This window comes from Polistes canadensis, unplaced genomic scaffold (assembly GCF_001313835.1).
Source record: "Polistes canadensis isolate GaletaPanama2010 unplaced genomic scaffold, ASM131383v1 scaffold_64, whole genome shotgun sequence".
Classification (NCBI taxonomy): domain Eukaryota; kingdom Metazoa; phylum Arthropoda; class Insecta; order Hymenoptera; family Vespidae; genus Polistes; species Polistes canadensis.
This window is the reverse complement of record NW_014569611.1, coordinates 398,597-418,647: the sequence shown is the minus strand read 5'-3', so window position 1 is coordinate 418,647 and position 20,051 is coordinate 398,597. Positions and strand designations below refer to the sequence as shown.

The following is a 20,051-nucleotide window of genomic DNA, read 5'->3' as shown; positions in this document are numbered from 1 at the left end:
TGTATATATATATATGTTTGTTTGTTATTATAGATGATTTATAGATTTATGTATGGTGGTTCATTATAAATATTTTTGTATTAGTTACTAGTCTTATAGTGTTAGATAGTAAGGCAAATAGATAAAATATTAAGAACGTAGTACACGAAAATCAGTATTATTTTGATATTTATATATCTTTATTTGAAACAATGTTTTTTTTTGTCTTTTTATAAATTTGTTTTCTATTAATTAAAAATATAATATATAATAAGATTACACAAAAATTCTTAACCATAATTCTTTTTCATTGAAAACAAAAATCACGAAAATATTTAGACTTTTGCTTCACTTTATCAGAATAAATCCTTAAAGGAGTAAATAAGAAATAATTATGACTGTTATAAACGTTATTTGCGTTAATGAGTAAATATTAAATGGTAAACTTAATTCCTACCGCGTTCTTTCATCCCTTTCATATGTGGCAGTCATTTCTTTTTCTTATAAATTTTTTCCATGGCATGCAAGTCGTTTTGAAACGACCATTGAAGTTACATTTAACGCTTTCGACAACATTAAAAAAGCTTTTAAGCTAGATTTTTATCGAGCAATTTCTGCAACTCAACATTTTAATTTTTTTCACCTATCCGGAACGTTCTTTATCTTTCAGATCAAAATCATAGTTTTGAAAGTGTTCAAACTAAACTCTACATGTTTTTTACTTATAGACATTTATCGCATACGCTTATTGTTAGAATAATAAACACATTACACAGAGTTAATTTTCAATCGATCGATAAAACTCTCATTAACATCGAAGAAATTTAATCTGTGAAAATTAAACCCATTTTAATGTAAAATTTTGTCGCGATCCCTGAATAATTAATAGATGTTTTATTTTTATAAATAATATTATCTCATTTCATTACTTTATATTGATATCTGATACTTGTTCAAGAATAATCTTACATTTTTTATAGTCAAAAGAATTTCCTTTAAATATGGCGACCCCGATTTGCGCACCACTGACCTAAACTATAAAAAAAAAAAAAATACGCGAGCTAACCGTTGTGAAACTTGCCAGCGTTGGAGAATTGGTATACTTTAATAGCAAGCAACAAAAATTAAATTTATCGTTTGATAATATATTTTTTTATAAAGAATCACTCGCTCTCTTTGTTTCTCATTCTCTTGTGTTCCATTCTTTAGAAATTCTTTTATAATATAAATCGTCGTACCTTACTGCCATGTTATAACGCAAAGATAAATTATTAATTTTTCCCGAAAGAACAAAGCACTAAACACTAAAGTAGAGTAATATAATCGTTGCGAGGTAGCTAAGCTACCGAACGAAGCAACGTCACTTTCTTTTATCAAAAGAATCACTTTATTAATTCATAAACGATGTAATATTCCGTTCCGTTCTCGTGTACGTATACATGTATATACTTGTTTGCATAATAGATACACGCAATAGGGATAATACATGTATACGTATCTATTTGAAGTCGACAGGTGAACTCACGCGTGATTTGCCTCGTGTTAGTGAGAAACATGTATGAAATTATACGCGTGTATGAGCATAGTGGCTAGAACAATGTCGCTGCATAAGCATCTCCCCTTCCTCTCTCTCTCTCTCTCTCTCTCTCTCTCTCTCTCTCTATATATATATANACACGTGGAGTTACCTTCGACTTTGGTGTCCTTTTAAAACGTCACATTTATGATTCTATATAACATACGTGTATATATATATATATATATATATATATATATATATATATATATATATATATGTGTATGTGTATGTAGAGACGTATCAGCTAATACGTGTTCCCTTATCAAGAGGCATTTACATGTTAGTTGCTATTATATACAGCACGATGACCCGAATTCGTTGTAAGTACATAACTACCAACTTGCTACCTTTTTTTCCTATAATGTTAACTTTGAACTGTCGAGAATATGATAGGTTTTTCGTACACTGGAAAAATAATTAAAATCTTTTGTTCAAATCTTGAAGAAGTTCGTAAATAGATATATTTTAAAAATGTGTCTTTGAGATAATCGACAATTGTCGGATGACTCCTATTTTTTGTGAACGAACTAACAATTAATGAAAGTTAAATAAAAATGATCAATAAAAGACAATAAAAATAATCGATTAAATGTCGGTAAAGGAGATTATTTAATTTCATCGAATTTGTTTAAATAAATATCGACGTTAAATGATAATAAGATTTGATTTTATCGACAACTTCTCGTCATTGCTTTTTTATTTGAATTAAACCAAATTCAATATGAAAATGATTTCGTAAATATATATCAAATAAAATCCGAATTTTCGTTTTCGCAAAATGTAATACACAAAATTCATCGGAATCCTAAATAATGTCGAAAAGTAAAAAAACATTTACACGCATTTATTAAAAAAGAAATAACAAAAACAAATTAGCTTATACTAAAGAAAAGAAAAATATTTCGGATTTCAAATAAATGTTAAAAGGAATAAAATAAAAATATCGGGAAATAAAGACAATAATAAGTATACGTATAGAATCGTCATTGGATCGTTTAAATTGAGTGATGCAAGGCAGGTAAGATTTCCTTATCTCGCACCAGGAAAATAATATTTCATTGAAGGTTGTTAGAAAAAGGTCGACGAGGTTCTCGCTAGTTCGGTCGCGTGCTCGCGGCTCGGTTCAACATAGTTTGCATTGCAATTCTACCGACTAAAAAGTCTTCTCTCTCTCTCTTTCTCTCTCGTTTCGTTCAGGTACAAGCTGCTCCGGCGTGTAACGAAAAGCCCGAAGCGTTTACTCGGAAAACTCAAGCCTTTGAAAAGGCGAGAGTAGAAGAGGGGATAAAAGGATGGAAGGAAAGGGGAAAAAGGTAGAGAGAGAGAGAGAGAGATTCAGGAGAAGGATAGAAAAGATTCAGGAGGAGGGTAGAAAAGATTCAGGTTTGCTTGGATTTCTGAAAACTCCGAAGACTTGACTTGGCTTTTCTATCGTTTCGCGTTAACCGATGGATAATTTGCGAGAGATGGGAATATTCGTGAAAAGAGGATCCAGAAGCTTCCTTTCTTACACGCGAGGAGCTTTCGTCAATTATGCAACTTACCCGAGAAAAGGACGAACGTCCTAAACTTTCTTCGACTCTTCTATGCCTACCTATTTACGTAATTTTCTACCTTTTTATTTCCTTTTCTTTTCTATTCTTTCCTTTCCTTTTCTTATCTTTTCTTTTCTTTTCTATTATTTTCTTTCTTTTTGTTAACCAACTTTTTCGTGGTCGAGAGCAAAAGATCAATGAAATTCTTTTCTTGAATTCGATTTGTCATAGGACGAGAAAAAAAAAAAAGTAAATTTCTTTTATATAAGATAAATTTAAATTCGCGTGCAAATTCGTATAAACTTTCGACAGAAAAATAAAAAAAAAGGGGCAAGAGAGGGGGAAAAAGAGTTAGTCAATTCAATTTTCAAAAGTATTCGAATGACAGATTATTAAAACGATCTTCGGTAATAGAAAAGGATTTGATCAATTTAAAAATGCGAAAAAACACGAGCAAGGTAAATTTGAATTATTATACATTTTTTCTTGAAATTTAGACAGAGATATAAGACGAAAGAAGGAATGAATATATTAAAAGTTTTTAAAAGTGAATTGTCGGCATACGGAAGATACAAGAAAAGAAAGAGAAGATCGGCTTCTCACCTTGCATACCGATCGTTCATTGTAAATCAAAGGTATCCGCAGCATTGATGCATGCAAGGTAGTCATTGACGTATATAGCAATGCATCGTCGCATTTCAATGACCCACTCGACTGCTCTACTGTGAATTCAATAATGCTTCCGTTCGGTTCGCTTGCAAATTATTACACGTGCATATAAGTGCGAATATATCTGTACCTTTAGTATTCCGATCTTATGGGAACATCATATGATCAAAAATCAATAAATTAAACTAAAGAATTTAATTTTTTTATATTATTAAAATATAAGAAATCTTAACTATATAAAATTATTGATGTTTTTGTGTGTGTATTAAATTTATACTGTTATTGATTATTATTAACAACCATAATTTTTATATCTATATTTTTTGGATAGATTTTAATTATTAAAATATAAATCTTATCAAAATTAAAAGTATATTTTTTTTTATATTAAAATATTATACGTAAGAAGGGTGAAAAGTTGAAAAAAAAAAACTCACTTTTATATTTTGACATAGTCTCCAAATTTTTCAACCAATTCTCGTATTAGAATTATATTATGAATGTTATATTGTAAGTAAACAAACAATGTAATAATAGAAATATTGACAAAATAATTCTTAAAATAAAAAAAACAGATAACACATCGGGTATTTCATACAAAAATTGTAGTAAAAAAAAAAGTGAATATATAGAAAGATGAACAAATTGTTCTCTTTTATCAAATAATCTTTCGATTATTCGTCGTACCATGACGATACGAGTGAGAAAATAAGATTATTGGTAACGAATAAGCGAGCGCATAGATCGATAATCGATTTTAATCTTTAGGATAGTTCATCCGTAGACGACAGGAAAACGTGAGTTTTGATTTCACAGCGCGTAAATCGATTAAACGAACTGTTGTTTTGTACTATCTCGACTGCATTTCGCTGTTTTGTTTTCCTTTTTTCCTTTACAATATTGATGTTTCTAGCTTTACATCAATCGAATTGTGCAACCTACCGATAAATAAAAAGAAACTTAGACCAATCAACCTTTTGTAATTTACTGATATAGAAAAGTCGCGAAACTTTATTGCACGAATAATGCTTCTAAATTGCAATTTGTTTCTTTTTTTCTCTATCCTCCATTAAAAATCATAATTGTTTTTATTTAATATGAATATATATATATTATTTTATTAATATATTAACACAGTTTTTCTCTGTGTAAAAAAGTATATGTAATTTGTTCTTAATAACTGATTTGTGCTGAGAAATTGAAAAAGCATTATCATCAATTTCATCATTCATTTTTCAATATTGTTTTTTTTTTCGATTTCTGTTTTAATTAATTTACTTAATAAAAAAATTTGCTTAAATATACTTCGACCTCTTCTTTGTACATATCGTAAATGAAATTTTTATTAAGATACAAACGAAATAAATGAGAACATTTTTATGTCAATTCTTTGAAAATGAAAAAGAAATATAATAAAAATAAAATATTTTATCATACAATCAAGAAACCAATAGACTAAAAGATAATACAAAATGTACAAATGAAAAAGATAAAAATTAAGTTTAACATATGAAGTATTCTCCAAAACATTTCTTATCGAAATTTATAATTTTGTTTTATAACCATATGTATCGCACAAATATTCATTCACATTCACATTCAATATTTATACTTTAGGCAAAATTTCGACTACGCGTGTAAATATTTGAAATTTTTATTAAAAAAATATCGAATTTGTTCTTTTCTATCTCATCGTTTTATATATATTTTTTTTTCTTTTCTTTTCATGAGCAATTTCATCGTAACGATACTATCGAAATGTACCTTTTCATCCCGTATTTCGCAGCAACTGGAGAGCCCACAAGTTTCCCATTTAATTTTCTATGAAAACTAAGTGCACTATTGGGTTCAGGTGTCGATACTGGTGTAACGACCATTGATAACAATATCGATTTGCTTTCGGTTTCCAGGAACGTAACATTCTTTCTTTTTTTTTCTCCCTTTCGAATTATCTCGTCGCGTTATTCTTTTATTGACGACGACCAACGATGAGAAGAAAGTAACAATAATAAAATAAATAGCTTGGATATAAAATGAAGAGTGCTGCTGCTATTAGCTTTCAACCGATGAGCACATTACGGATAAGCATTTGTGACAACGTGACATCGAAGATGAGTAGTGTGTTATTTGAGTTACTTAAGAAAGATATATTGATTGATATCGATATATTAAATTAATTACATCAGATTATGATATAGATAAAAGACGTCGTAATGAATAACTAATTAATTAACTTGATTAGATGATTATATTAACAACGATATATCAAATGAAAATGAAGAAGAATGATTTATAGATGGAAAAAAAAATAATTATTATTATTACTTATACACGATTTATATTATATGATTAAGTATATCTAATTAGTCAGTAAGTAAACGTATAAAGTATACTTAATGAATAAATTCATTCGATTAGACATATATAAAATATGTAAATTAAATAAAATGAGAGAAAAATTAAGATGAAACGAAGAAATAAACACATCGAGAGATATAATAATAATTATTATTATTATTTTTTTGTTGGATCCCCTGATACGATCGTGAATTCAATTAATCAGTATAAACAGTATTTATTTTTTGCATCATCAATCTCTCAATTCCCAAAAGAAAGAAAGTAAATCTCTATTCGTAGTATAATATCTCTAATAGAGCTTGGATTCATTCCCCATATCATAAACATGATTCTTTTCTTCGTAGCAACGTCGAAGTCACAAACGTATCGATCGTTCGTCGTTTTCCTCAAGTTTGTCGCATGAAATCCAAACGCGCGTTTTGTGTGTGTGTGTGCACGCTACAAAGAATATTATTTTTCTTGATCGATCGCAAAACAAACAAAAAGGGAAAGAAGATTTAAAATAAATAACCGATTCGATGTGTTTCAAATAATGAATATGATTTATATTATTTATTATTTCAAATGAATATACGAATAATAATAATATACACGGGAAATAATAACTTTTTTTCGAATATTTTATATAATTAAATTAATCCAAACAAGAGTGCATAAATTATTCATAAATCAGCAAAATAACATCAACGTTTCCAGAATAAATGAATACTTTATTCGAAACTTCGATAGATCACAATAGATGAATTCAACGTTGGATAAATATTTTTGTTCTTTTAAATGAGAACGACGTAAAATGCATGCATACATACTTATACCATACATTTTATTTTTTTCGTTCACGTTCAAACGAACTCTCTGAATGAGGAGAAAAATTGTTGAATAAAAAACAAAACGAAACCAACGAAAATTTACAACAACAACAAAAAGTACTCATATAAAAACCTGTCCTTTTGTTCACATAATAATCATTCTAACGTAAAAGTAAAATATCAAAACATCTGAGTATCTTAAGCAATTATTATCTTTTCAAGTTTATCTTGCGTAATGAAAAGGAAAAAAAAATATTATAATAAAAAATAGGATCGAAACGGAAACGGAAGTATACTGTAAGGACGATCGATAACCTCAAGAGTGTAGATCGTTCGTGAGGTTAACGATCGTTCCATAAATATGCTATGAAAATGGTGCTCGTTCGAGGCTCAAGTGAATATATGATAGTTTATATACATACATACATACACGGAGGCAAATAAAACGTATAATACGTATTTATGCAATAATAAAGACAACAACACCTGATTATTATAGAACACGAATCATTAGTATTCGCTTTATATCGAGTATCGATTCAATTTTCTCAAGAATACGTGAATAATACTAACTAGATATTATTTCGAAAGAATCGAACGGATAAAAGAGACACGTACCATTTAAGGTAATCTTGTATCATCATGTTCGAGGTCGTCGCACATGTGAAGGGTTATAAAGATATTTATCTCTTTCTCTCTTTATCCACTTTTTTTTCCTCGTATCAGTATTAGTCACTTGTTGGTTATTTTAAATATTTTACTCACAAAGGAAGCAAAAAAAAAAATATAGATAAAATTGAATATAATTTGTTTGAAAATATTTGCTTCCTTGCTAGAGATTTATTATTGAATGTTAAATATTACTAAAAGGGAACTAGAGAGAAGAGAATTATTCAAATCTATTTAAACAAACTTTGAAAGTATTATTACTAATGGATATACTGTTAAGTCAGATGAAATTGAAAGGAAGAATAAAAGAAAATGATAAGGAATCTTGACACATTCATTTGAATATACTTCATAAGTAGACATCACTATTGATTGATATACTATTGGATGATTAAATTGAAAAAGTGAGAAAGAAAGAAAATAGATTTTCTATATCAATTGGAGAATAAACGATTATCAATATGGGCGTATACATAGTTGAGTAATGACATTAAAAATGATTGACAAGAGTGTTCTTGAGATTTATTTAGATAAACTTAGAGAGTATTATTATTGATTGACATACTGTTTAATGATAAGATTGAAAGAGAAAAAGAATATAAGAAAGGAAAATACCAAGATGACGTTTTTTGATAGTTCATCATCACATACTTAAAACAAATCCGTGAAAGTATGAAATACAAAAACAAAAAGAAACCAGTAAAATAAGGAAGAACGAAATAAACATTTCATTCTAACAATTCGAATAGAAATACAAACTATCGTAACCGACTATGACAGGCTTGAGGGAAGATGAAAACAGGATGGACAAAAACATAAAGAAAGGAAAAAGAAGTCTGAAGTTTCTGAGTGAAGTCGAAAAACTAGACAAGAGTATATACAGTCTTGTTGGTTTATGCTTTATGTATGTGTCAGCGTATGAAGTAAGAGAAAGAGAAAGAGAGAAAGGGAGAGAAAGAACAGAAAGAGACAAGAAACTTTGTTTCTCCGACTCTTCCTCCTCGTTATCGTCTCTTATATCACCCTTTAAGTTCGCGCCACCGATCTCTTCCGTCTTCGTGAACCCATCTTTTTACTCACTCTCTCTCTCTCCCTCTTTTTCTTTTCTCCAGTAAACGAAGAGGGTGAATTTTACGATCTCGAGACACCCGCATCGCGGCACATCTGCGGGTCGCTTTTGTACCTTTCTGTTTCTCTCTTTCTCTCTTATGGCCCAGCCCCTTTCTCTTGACTCTCTCACTCTTACTCTTTTTCTCTGACAGAAAATCCACCCTTACTCTCTTTCTCTATCGTTCGTTCATTCGTTCGTCGTTCGTTCGCATCGTTATACATACATACATACATCCATACATATATATATATGCATACACACGCATGTACGTACGATGCATGGGGACAAACGAACGACGGAACGAATGACGAACCGTATACACGTAGAGCAGACAAGCAAGCTGGCAGGGCAAGCAAGAGCAGCCAGCATGCGTCCTACACAAGGGTGAAGGGAAAAAGGGGGCAATAGGAAGGGACATGTATACGAGACGTATTCTTACACCGGCGCCGCGCGAAGTGCGTGCCCGTGTATCGATCCCGAGAGTACACACCATAGGCGGGCATGAGCGCCACCAATGTTCCTATTTCTCTTTTCTTCTCTTATCTCAAAAAGAGAGGCGCTGGCCTCTTCTTGTTATCGTTTACTCATTCTTCTTCTTCTTCTTCTTCTTAACATCGTTAATAGTATTTCCCCATTCTATCAATTTTCTTTCGTATCGCGAAAAAAACTAGTAAAGAAAGTGCTTGAATTTTTTGTACGAAAGAACGACGATTATGATGTAAAAGAATAAACGAGTTTAAAGATTTGACGGAAACATGGCATTAAGAATTAACTAACGTTTGTACATTTATACGTTGAAACTTTGTAATTATCTTACCTTTATTCTCTCACTGAGAAGTCTTGCTTATGCTACGCACGAGAACACGACACGCACGTACTACGCCCGACGGAGGCCCGAGCCCGACTGAGAGCCGTGAGGGAGTGGGGCGGCACCTCGGCCAATCGCGGGGCGGTTGCGTTGCGCTCTCACCAGCGCATCCTACTCTTATCCCGTCTCACTCTACACAAGCCGATAGAGGAGCTCTAACTTTCATCAGGAACGGATTGAATTATCTCGAGATCCCTGCTCTATTTACTTTTTCTTTATGTTCTTTGGAGAATTATTTCTTTTTTGTCTTAAAGCTCTAATTATAATACATACGCTATTGTTTTATTCAAATAACATATAATACAAGAAAATTGAAAAAAATATCGTACGTTAAAGTTTGAATAATTATTAGGATATGAGTTTGTGTTTTTATTCATAGACGTATATATATATATATAGAAATATAAAAGACAGAACATTTTCTTCATCTGCTTTTTATTTTCAATTCATTTCGTAACGAATTCACTTTTATATTTTGTCACATTTTATACCAGAATAATATTAGACTAGCGAAAAATTTGGTTAATTTCTTTGCTGTTTTCTTTTTCTTTCCTTCAATCCGCATGCAGGATATGCAATTTTTTGTATGTTCCTTTTTTCCTCGTGAAAACATATTCGAAAGTATAAAGAATCGTAGTTACGTAACAAATTATCGAAAGAAAGCACAATTTTCTTTTCATTATAACGTGTGATAATCGTGCTACGGTTGTGTCTAGAGAAAAAAGTGTAAGAGAGTTTAAGATAAATTGTAGAACGCAGAAAAATATAGCGTGCTTAAAATGGAATGGCATACCCTACTGTACATATATATTCTCTATTTATTTTAACAAAATTATAGCAATAATATGAATAATTATAAATATCCCTCAGTCGGTTAACATGAATACACAACTTCTAAAATCATAATTATAGATAGCTTTAGTCAATCTCATTGTTCCATTTCTGAATACATTATTCTTCATTATATAATATTATTCTTTTATTTTTTTCTACATTAGTGACGCGCGCAATTGCTACCTTTGTCCACAATATGTGTGACTAGTTATAAATGTTATTTTAAAATAACTTAAATATTTTTCACTCACTATAGTTATGTGCGTGTGTGAATATACGAATCTTTAATATACATATACGCATATACACACACCTACATACATACATATATTTAAATATATATATCTTTTTCTCACTTTCATAATTTTTACTCTCCTTTGCTCCGTACTAAACGACTATTTGGAATGATCGTTAAAAATAGGAGGACAGAGTATTTTTAAACAACGAAGGAATTAAAAATAACTACATATAAAAGAAATGATTATTTTAACGTCGTCCGGAGAAAAGTAGTTATTTTGCCGAGAATTATTTTCTTTCGATATAATTGATACTTGATTGTTTGGCCAGTCGTTGGAAGAACTCGAATTATGACCGGAAGTATAAAATATTTCTCAATAAACGACGAATATATATATATATATATATATATATATATCGGCAAAATGATGTTGAAGTTAGTTACAAATTGGCCTATCGGCAAAATGATATTTAAAGTTTACAATTGCCTAATGGCTTTTATAAAATAATAATCTAGAGGTATCTAATATAAAATTCTCAGAGAAATTGATTATGTTTATATGATTGCAAATAATGATGCATCGATAGATAATTACAGAGTTAAGGCCACTAGTGGATATTACAAATATAATATAAATATTACAGCTAAGCACAGACTCAAAAGCAATGTTCAGCAATTTACACATTATGTCCAGGAAAGATTTATAAAGAAATGAAGCGATTGTAATAAATGAATTCTGTGGCACACAGAATCCTCTTATTGTCAAATTTTCATCCTATGATAACGTGATATGAGACTATCATACACGAGATCGCATTTATGACTATCACATATATGCATTGCGATTCGAAATTACATAAAATTGCTTTAGGAAAATTTTCTTCATCCTTTTTGGACATACATGTGTTTCTATTATCTATCGTATTGAAAATCTAAGTATAAATGGTAAATGACTTATAAGAGGGATTTATTTCTTTTTCTTATTTTCTTGTTGTTGTTGCAGTTCTTGAAACGCGATATAACAACAGTTTTTAAAAATTATCCTAATAATAATTACACTGTATATAATACATTTCACGCGAACTGTATACAAACGTTATTATTATTATTAATATTATTATTATTATTATCATTATAAATACAAAAATCACTAATGCTTGACATTTTATCCATTTGAAAAACCCACACTCTTTTTCTCAAACTCTTTTATATAGAAGATTGTAGAAATAACATCAAAAAAGAAGAGCAGAACTCTTGAGATCCCTCACAGCTTTCGCGACTTCTGTACGAAAAAGCACTGTATATAAATTCAGAATGAAAGATTAGTAGTGTTCATCTGCTAGGACACCTATCATTCATCTCGAACACTCTCTTAACAAGGAATTTAAATATGTATTTATTAAGTTCTATCAAATAGTCTTCTGTTATATCAATCATTTTCTAATGAAACTCACGAGTATACAACATTCCAGGCACTGAACATTAAACGACGCTCGAAGCCAGACAAAATCTGGCTTACATTGTATGTTACAATGTCGATTCATGGATCACCGTTGTATCTGGATTACTATTAGAATTTTGAATTATTGCTACTGGTACATGAGGCGTCAACGTGATAGAAGATGTTTTCCTAACGGGTTTTGGTGAAGCCTGTAAATTAAGAGAATAATATAAGACACATGTAGTTGTTACAAAACATTTACATTAAAATATGCATTAACTTATATGAATAAATATTTACCCATTCTCTTCTACAAGGGGCTTCATCATCCGAACAATGATCAATATTTCCAGCATCCGTTTCGGTTGCCACGTTTCGCTTCTTTGGCTGTAGAGTTGCATAATTACGAGAGCCTCTATTAAAATTATTCATATTCTTCTCTTCAACAATTTTTTCCTGGCACAATATTTCCTGCGACTTACTTTGTTTATTATTTGTGACGTTACAACTAGTTTTATTATTAAAATAAAACGGTGGCATCTTAGAGACCCAATGATCTAGACCCGAGCCCGCCGAACTTGTCGAAGCCGCAGAGGAATTTCCAGTAGAGTTACTAGTCAATCCTCTTCGTTGATAAAATAACATGTAAGCTGCATTCGTTATAAGATTCGTATCATTTACAGCTTCGACTCTTGTATCATCGAAGCAATACCATTGAGTGTCGTATGGATTTCTACAAAATGCGGTATAATGACCACCCTGAAGATCTTGCCCATGGTGATTACAAATAGCATAGAGATCATAAACATTCTCATCGTATTTGGGAATACTTTGATGTCGTGGCCTTGGCTTTTTCCATGGAGACCAACCTAAGCCTCCAAGGGTAGGAACGTTATTATGTGTTTGTACTCCACTATGAGCAAGATGAGGAGTCATATCAAAACCATAAAGTGGGAAATCTACGAGCATTGTTAATTTCGATGTCGATCTTTGTTTCGATTGTTGACGAAATCTTTTCAAATGTATTACTAAGATATCAGGCAAAGACCAAAGTCCTAGCTTCTTCACGACTTCTTGCTTCTTATTACAATATGGGCAATGCCAAGCATCTTCAGCTCCTAACGTCTCTGCTCTTGTATAAAGATCAAAACATTCTTCGAGCGTGACCGCACCGCCTAACTCTGAATTAGTCTTCAATTGTTTCACACTGGCGTGCTCTTCGATCTGATCACTGTCATCTTGAATGATATTATTCTTCGTAGCCTCGTCCCATTCGAGAATCAATTTAACATGTTGAGGACCGGAATCATCGGCACAGAGTGCTAATGCTTGTTCGATTTGTTCCGTATAAAGTGGATGTTCAACGCACGGATCGATGCATGGATGTTCGTCTTGAATAGGTGTTGCTGCTGGATCAGCAACACGAATATTAAATAATCCTGGATTTTGACTGGATGTTAAGACATCATCGGTCAAGGTACTATGCATTTCCTTGAGCAAAAGTTTCTGGAGATCTTCGTAAGAAGTCTCCCGAGAAACCTGCATTGTGTAAGGGCTACCAAAGCGTTGCCTCAGGTCACCCTTTACAAGAACGTTGATCCATACCAATAAAATATATGCTTGCTCAGCAGGTTCCTTCAACTGTGGTAGTTCTATACAATAAAGAGGATCGTTTTCTGTGATCACAGACAATGGTTGGCAATCAGAGAATGTCCTAATGAAACAGAAAAGAAAAATATTAAAGTTAAACAAATGCACACATAGATACACGCATACACACTGATTATATATTAATTTGTTAAGTTAAAAAAAAATCCGTACCTATGAAATCCTTCGTCATGAACTTCAGTAAGCAACATATGATTCTCTTCAATGCCAGTATCGCTTGCTAAAATTTCTCTGAGTTCTCTCACGTTCGCAGCTTGATTCACGCTGACGCCAATCTTAACTTGTCTTGGTTGTTGAGACGTGTAGAGAACGTTTACAAAGAGATTCATTTGCCGATGATTTTGTGGGACTGGTACCGACACGCAAAGAAATGGATCAAACGTGTTTGATTGCCGATGACATCTCGGACACGTAAGACTAGATCGAAATTGTGCCTGGAATACGGCATGAACGAAAGAATTGTTACAACGAAGGTGGTTCGCTAAAGTTTCAGCAGCTACGACGTCGTCGGGTCTGCCAAAAGAATTCTGAGAACAGAAAAGATAAATATGATCGTTAGTGAAATGAATAAATTCATTTCTAAAAAATAATAAAATAATAATAATCAGGATTTGATTTCGCATACTGTAGATATTTCTTATTCGACAAATTCGCGGTTGCGCGGTGTCTAATTAAAAACACAATTTGATAAAAGGAAATTTAAACTCTTTTTGCTAAAGTATAGTTAATTATCAGGAAAGATATAAGTAAATTATCGATCTCATTGTCAGTGAACAATAAATGATACAATGTGCTAATTACAATTACGTAAGTTCAACTATACGTGTGTGTAACAAGTTCCAATAAAACACTTCTAGTCGTCAGTGCAAATGTAAAGTACTAAAAGAAGAATAATTTTGTATTGATTATAAGCTCTGAATTAAGAATTGCAAATTACTTCAATTTGGAATGTATAATTCTGCGTTATTTCTAAAAGTCCTCATTTTTATGCAACATAACTCAGCATAACTATACCTCCTTTATGAAATTGTTCTGAACAAATTGTATTTTATGCAACTAATTGAACTTCGAAGACCACATTACTCATATGGTCACTTCAAAGAACAATTAGAATTTCTTTTTCTAAGGAGAGAGAAGAGGTGAAACAAAGATTTTAAAAATATACTAATTATATACTGTAGACTTCATCCTCGAAAAATTATTAAATTAGAAACACCATCTTAACAAGACATTCAGTCTGCATTTTTGCCCACCAAATACTTTTATGAAAATTTTTCAATGCTATAGACACATCCTTGAGTTCTTGTTAATATTATCTTGTAAGAATTTATTTTACCACTAAAGATTTTGTTCTGTCTTTTATATTATTTAGTTCAATTTATCTTACAATTAGATAAACTGTTTATCATCATAAATTGATATCTTCAATTTATACACTATTACGTTTTCTTTTCATATTTTCAATAAAAATCTTCTAAATGTTGAGGAATTTAAAATCCACATTTTTTATCTTTGTTATTTTAACAATAAGATAAAAGTAGAATCCATTTTTGGAATAACACGTTAGACTCATTATTTATTTTATCACTTAGTTTTCACAAGATTAGGAAGTAACGTGAACTCTAAGCGCACGTTCGTTGGCTATAATAGTTCGAAAATGAAAATAAAGCGAATGACTATTTCTAGAACTCCTATTTATAAAGACCGTCTCGCCGGAAGGATATTCTTCTTCTCTTTTTTTTTTTTTCTTTTTTTTTTTGTCTGAGAGAGACTACATACACAAGATGAAGAAGAACTACGCTTCCTCGAACACGAAGAGTTCCTGGCTCCTACACTGCCTACGAGAGAATTTCTTAGAGATGGAGAAAACGGTAGAACAAACCCACGTTATTGAAACTGCGTCTTATGCTTGCATAGTCGTCTCGTACGTACACAAAAATCTTAAGATCTTTCGGTATATTTTTTTACGAAGTTGGACGACTATAAGAGAAAAAGAAAAAGAAATCAATAAATACAAGACGTTTCGTTTGTTCGACAATTTCTTCTCTGTTAACAAAAAAAATAAAAAATAAAAAAATAAAAAGATAAATGAATCATCCAATATTGATCTTAATTACAAAAATTTGATATTTAATCACGACTAACAAATATTAATACGTATACCATATACGTGCTTTTATTCCTTGATCAACAAAACGCGAAGACCGTAATTATTACAGGTTTAGCAAAACTAACTGGAATTTTGCTGGCAACGCTGATTTATTCCTTATCAGTGGTCACATCAATATTTATATATTCTTTACGTTTCACAGAAGTCTTTTTTTATGATTCATATATTCCTATCTAAACGTTAATATATATTACAAATACAAAATATTATTTCTTCATTTCTATTTTTGTTTCTTTTTAAATAAAAAATGTATTTTTACCAAATACTCTCATAGACGTATTATTCTTTTTGTAAGAAATTACAGACAACACATATTATATCTTATGGGCTCATCAAAATGAACCATTGTATATATATATATATATATATATATATATATATACATATATCTACGTCATTAGTCAGATATCTTCTTATCGTTTAATTAGAAATACAAGAGCGCAAGAAAATCGTGCGTATCAGATCGATAAAAAAAGAATCGAGACGAAACGCAAACAATATTCTATTTGCTCATATAAATTCTACATGACCTGGATAGTTAATGCGTTGTAAAAAAAAAAAAAATTAAAAAATTAAAATAAAATTAACAATCTTTGGTACAATCTGTCAATCACGGATATGAGTATACATTGATAAATTCAAGAAAATTGCATGAGAGAGAGAGAGAGATCAATGAAACTGACACGATAAATAGAAACATACGACGAAAAATAGAAAAAAAGGTGGGGAGGGGAAAGAAGAAGAAAAACTATATTTCTAATTTTCTAATAATAAAATATATTAAAGATAATTGTATTGTGGGTAGCCTAAGTTTTATTTATGTGTCATAAGAATGCGACATCTATCGAAAGTTTCGATAAACATTGAAAAGAAGTATACATAGGTCTTCTCTAAATGTATTCAACGTGGTATGGCATTTAGCATTCTTAGAATTCGTTTAAAATAGAAGAGAGAGCGCCGTGCGTTGATCTTAATAGTACAAGCAACTAGAATCATAGTTATGTAGATACGTATGAAGGAACGAAGGCTGTAGACGGTCGTAAACCCCGCGATATCTTGATACAAGTCGACGACAACTAATATACTGCATGCTGCATACTATTATAACATACTACTTGGATATATAGAAGAGGATTCTATCTGTCTAACTATTTATCTATAGATCTATCTATAGCCGCCACGTACGATACACGTTGGCTTCCTTTAATCAAATCAAAAGAGTCTGGCCGTGGCTAAGTTTCCATGACCTTCAAATAGAGTTTGTCCTGCTTTCCAGACTCTACTCGTATTTCTAATGGAAGAGTAGTCATACCCCAGGAACGTAATATCTACGAGCCGGAAACTCACGTCATATAACTCTAATATCCAGAACGAAGGTCACGGTTAGCAGGTGACATTTCAACAATGACGTCTTCATCTTCGTCTTCGTCTTCTTCTTTTTCTTTTACCTTAAAGTTAAGCTTAAAATTTCGAAAATTACGAATCAAGTAGATTTTTATTTTCTATAATGAAAGAATACTCCCATATCTTATCACATTCGTGCAAATATCCGTGCATTTCCGCCAAATGCAATTTCCTGATATATATGTATATGTATAAAAAGAGAAAAAAAAAATGCAATAGGAGGAGACGAGTGTAATTGCAACATGTACCGCCGCCGAAAGGAAGTATCAACGAGTCAGTTGCAGGAAATCATTTTCAATGCTTACACACGATGTAACTGCTCGTAGCGGATTCGTAGTTTACAATTAACCAATGTCACGTCGGTGCACGCGTACCGAGCTTTTGTAAGCAAGATTGGACCACATACAACTATGTATATATATATATTAATTACATGTATGTTATAATATATTAATATAATACATATATTGTTTTATATACGAGAGTGAATTGAAAAGTTCAGAACCTATTATTTTTCTCCGTTTTGAGACTATGTAGAAAAATAAAAGTGAGTATGACCGAAAACAATTGTTTCCATATTAGTTTTACAAATTTTCAACTCATTACGTATATATATGTTATATGTTTGTGTGTATATGTTATCGTGTAAAACCGAAAATGAAAAATGTTAAGTGTGTGTGATATATATCCGAAATATTAAATGTATAAGAATAAACCCAAATATTCGATCTTTCACCGATGCATTTGATATGTGTTGACATTTCACCACTTGAATCTTGACATTTTCCAATTTCGGTCTTTCACGATAACATATATACATACATGCATACATATTAATCGATCGGGTTATTTTATGAAATTAATTGGAATCGTTCGGAACATTTATTATCAATTTAAAATTCAAAGAACTTTCTACGATAAGGTATTTACAATCGATATTTACGAGAACAAATCCGTACCTAATTCTTATTTATTACTTTAATAAGTTTTTACGTGCAGCGATATAACGATCGTAAATATGCAGTTTCGTAGGACCTGTTGATGAAGTGATAAAAGGCGCAACAAGTTTGCAAACGAAAGAGAGATAGAGATAGATAGATAGATAGATAGAGATAGAGAGAGAGAGAGACACGGAGAAAAAAGTCAATCTTGCATTTAGCATGCGTTGTATCGCGAAACAAAAGACAGGAACTTTCGAGCTCGTAGTAAACATTACTTTATATAATTAACTTCTCTTCGATCGCATCGCCCCCGCACTTGATTCATAATTCTAAATTAATCTCTTTCGTGCCGACGAACGTAGTCACCATACATACACATTCGAATACACACACAACAGGAGGAACAATGCTGAAAACATAAACACGAACATGAACTTCCGGAATTTGAAAGTGCGAAAGAAGGAGAGAAGCCGTCGTATGTATACAGTATATATACAAGGGCTTGAAAGATTTTTTTTTTTCGAGACCCTTTATTATAGACCTTAATGTTTAACACACTAAACTTATCGACTGATATTTTATGTATACCTATTTATTCCTACCGTGTGACCGCTTTAAAAAATAACATATATCTCATAGAATAGCACAAATTACAGAAAATTACAAATTACACATTTTTTTGTTACAAATTACAGGATTTTTACAAATTACAGGACGCGTCAATCATTTGTCCGCGTGTGATAAATTTAATGTTAAATCATATCTGTTTGTTAATGTTAAATACAATTAATAAAAACGAAGATGGCATAAATACGAACGTTTGTTAGATAAAAATCACCCACGTTGAATATTCGCTAAATTTTAAATGATTATAGTAAGCCTAAAAATATAATGAAAATACATTGACAATAAAAAAAAAGAAAAAAAAAAAAGAATAATACCATCTCTAATGATAATCGGTCTTGGCATGCAATGTTTTAAATTGTCCAGAAAAAAAATTAAAAAATATTGATAAACAATATTCTTTCTCCGTGTAATATGAATCACGCGTTTTGAAGAAATATCCTCGTAAGGATAATTAGAGTCGAGAATAATTAATACAACGGGGAGATATGATTCAGCATTACCAACAAGAAGACGATGAAGGTCGTGCTAGTAGAAGCGAGACAACCGTAACCAGAAACTCTTCGAAGCGTGAATAGTGGACACATGTCTTTCTCACTTACCTTCGTTCTTCCTACGCATATTATAATAGTTATTCAAACGAGGAAATTTAAAAGATATTATATTTTGCTACAGGATAAACAACAAATTTGTAAGTTTTTGAAGTTTTACGATCCTGAATATCAAATTGGCCTTGAAAATCTCATTGAATTTTAAGATCCTATTTACGAACTGTTACCTACCCTCTCAGTACTATGAAAATAAAATATAAAGGAAATAAACTTTTCGTAGAGAAGTTTTCTATATGTCAAAGAATCTTCTTCATTTTTTATACAACTGTCTCGATCAATATTCAAACGTTCTCTCACCGGCGGTGTGTACGATCAAACGAGAGAAGACATTGAGAAAAGAAATCGAAGGTCTTGCATGATTCTCTCATGAACAAACTTACTCGCATGCATACACGTATCTCATGTGAAAATAATAATAATATTGTATATTATTCTAAGATGTTCTGGTAATATATTTATGTTCATTTAATTTATCGAATCTTTGATAATTTTCCTTCTATATATATATTTTATATATATATATAAAATAAAATATTTTATATA

The 20,051-nt window shown here is 31.1% G+C and overlaps 2 protein-coding genes across 3 annotated transcripts in view; both read right to left on the bottom strand.

The window, feature by feature from the left end:
- Positions 1–9,662, bottom strand: part of LOC106786071 (protein tweety) — a 34,697-nt gene extending 25,035 nt beyond the window's left edge. The window contains exon 1 of the mRNA XM_014747085.1: positions 9,527–9,662. The gene's annotated coding sequence lies outside the window, so the exon portion shown is untranslated. The remainder of the gene's footprint in view (positions 1–9,526) is intronic.
- Positions 9,663–9,995: 333 nt separating this feature from the next.
- Positions 9,996–20,051, bottom strand: part of LOC106786075 (ubiquitin carboxyl-terminal hydrolase 31-like) — a 19,261-nt gene continuing 9,205 nt past the window's right edge. Inside the window, exons 2-5 of one of the 2 annotated variants that reach the window (XR_001381610.1) lie at positions 13,912–14,285; positions 12,391–13,804; positions 12,104–12,299; positions 9,996–11,946 (exon numbers count right to left, since the gene is read on the bottom strand). Coding sequence is in view for 1 of the 2 variants with exons in the window: in XM_014747092.1 (XP_014602578.1) it covers positions 12,177–12,299; positions 12,391–13,804; positions 13,912–14,285 (1,911 nt within the window). In the remaining variant the exon portion in view is untranslated. Of the gene's footprint in view, positions 12,300–12,390; positions 13,805–13,911; positions 14,286–20,051 lie in introns of both variants that reach the window. The other variant, XM_014747092.1, reaches the window with a different exon arrangement.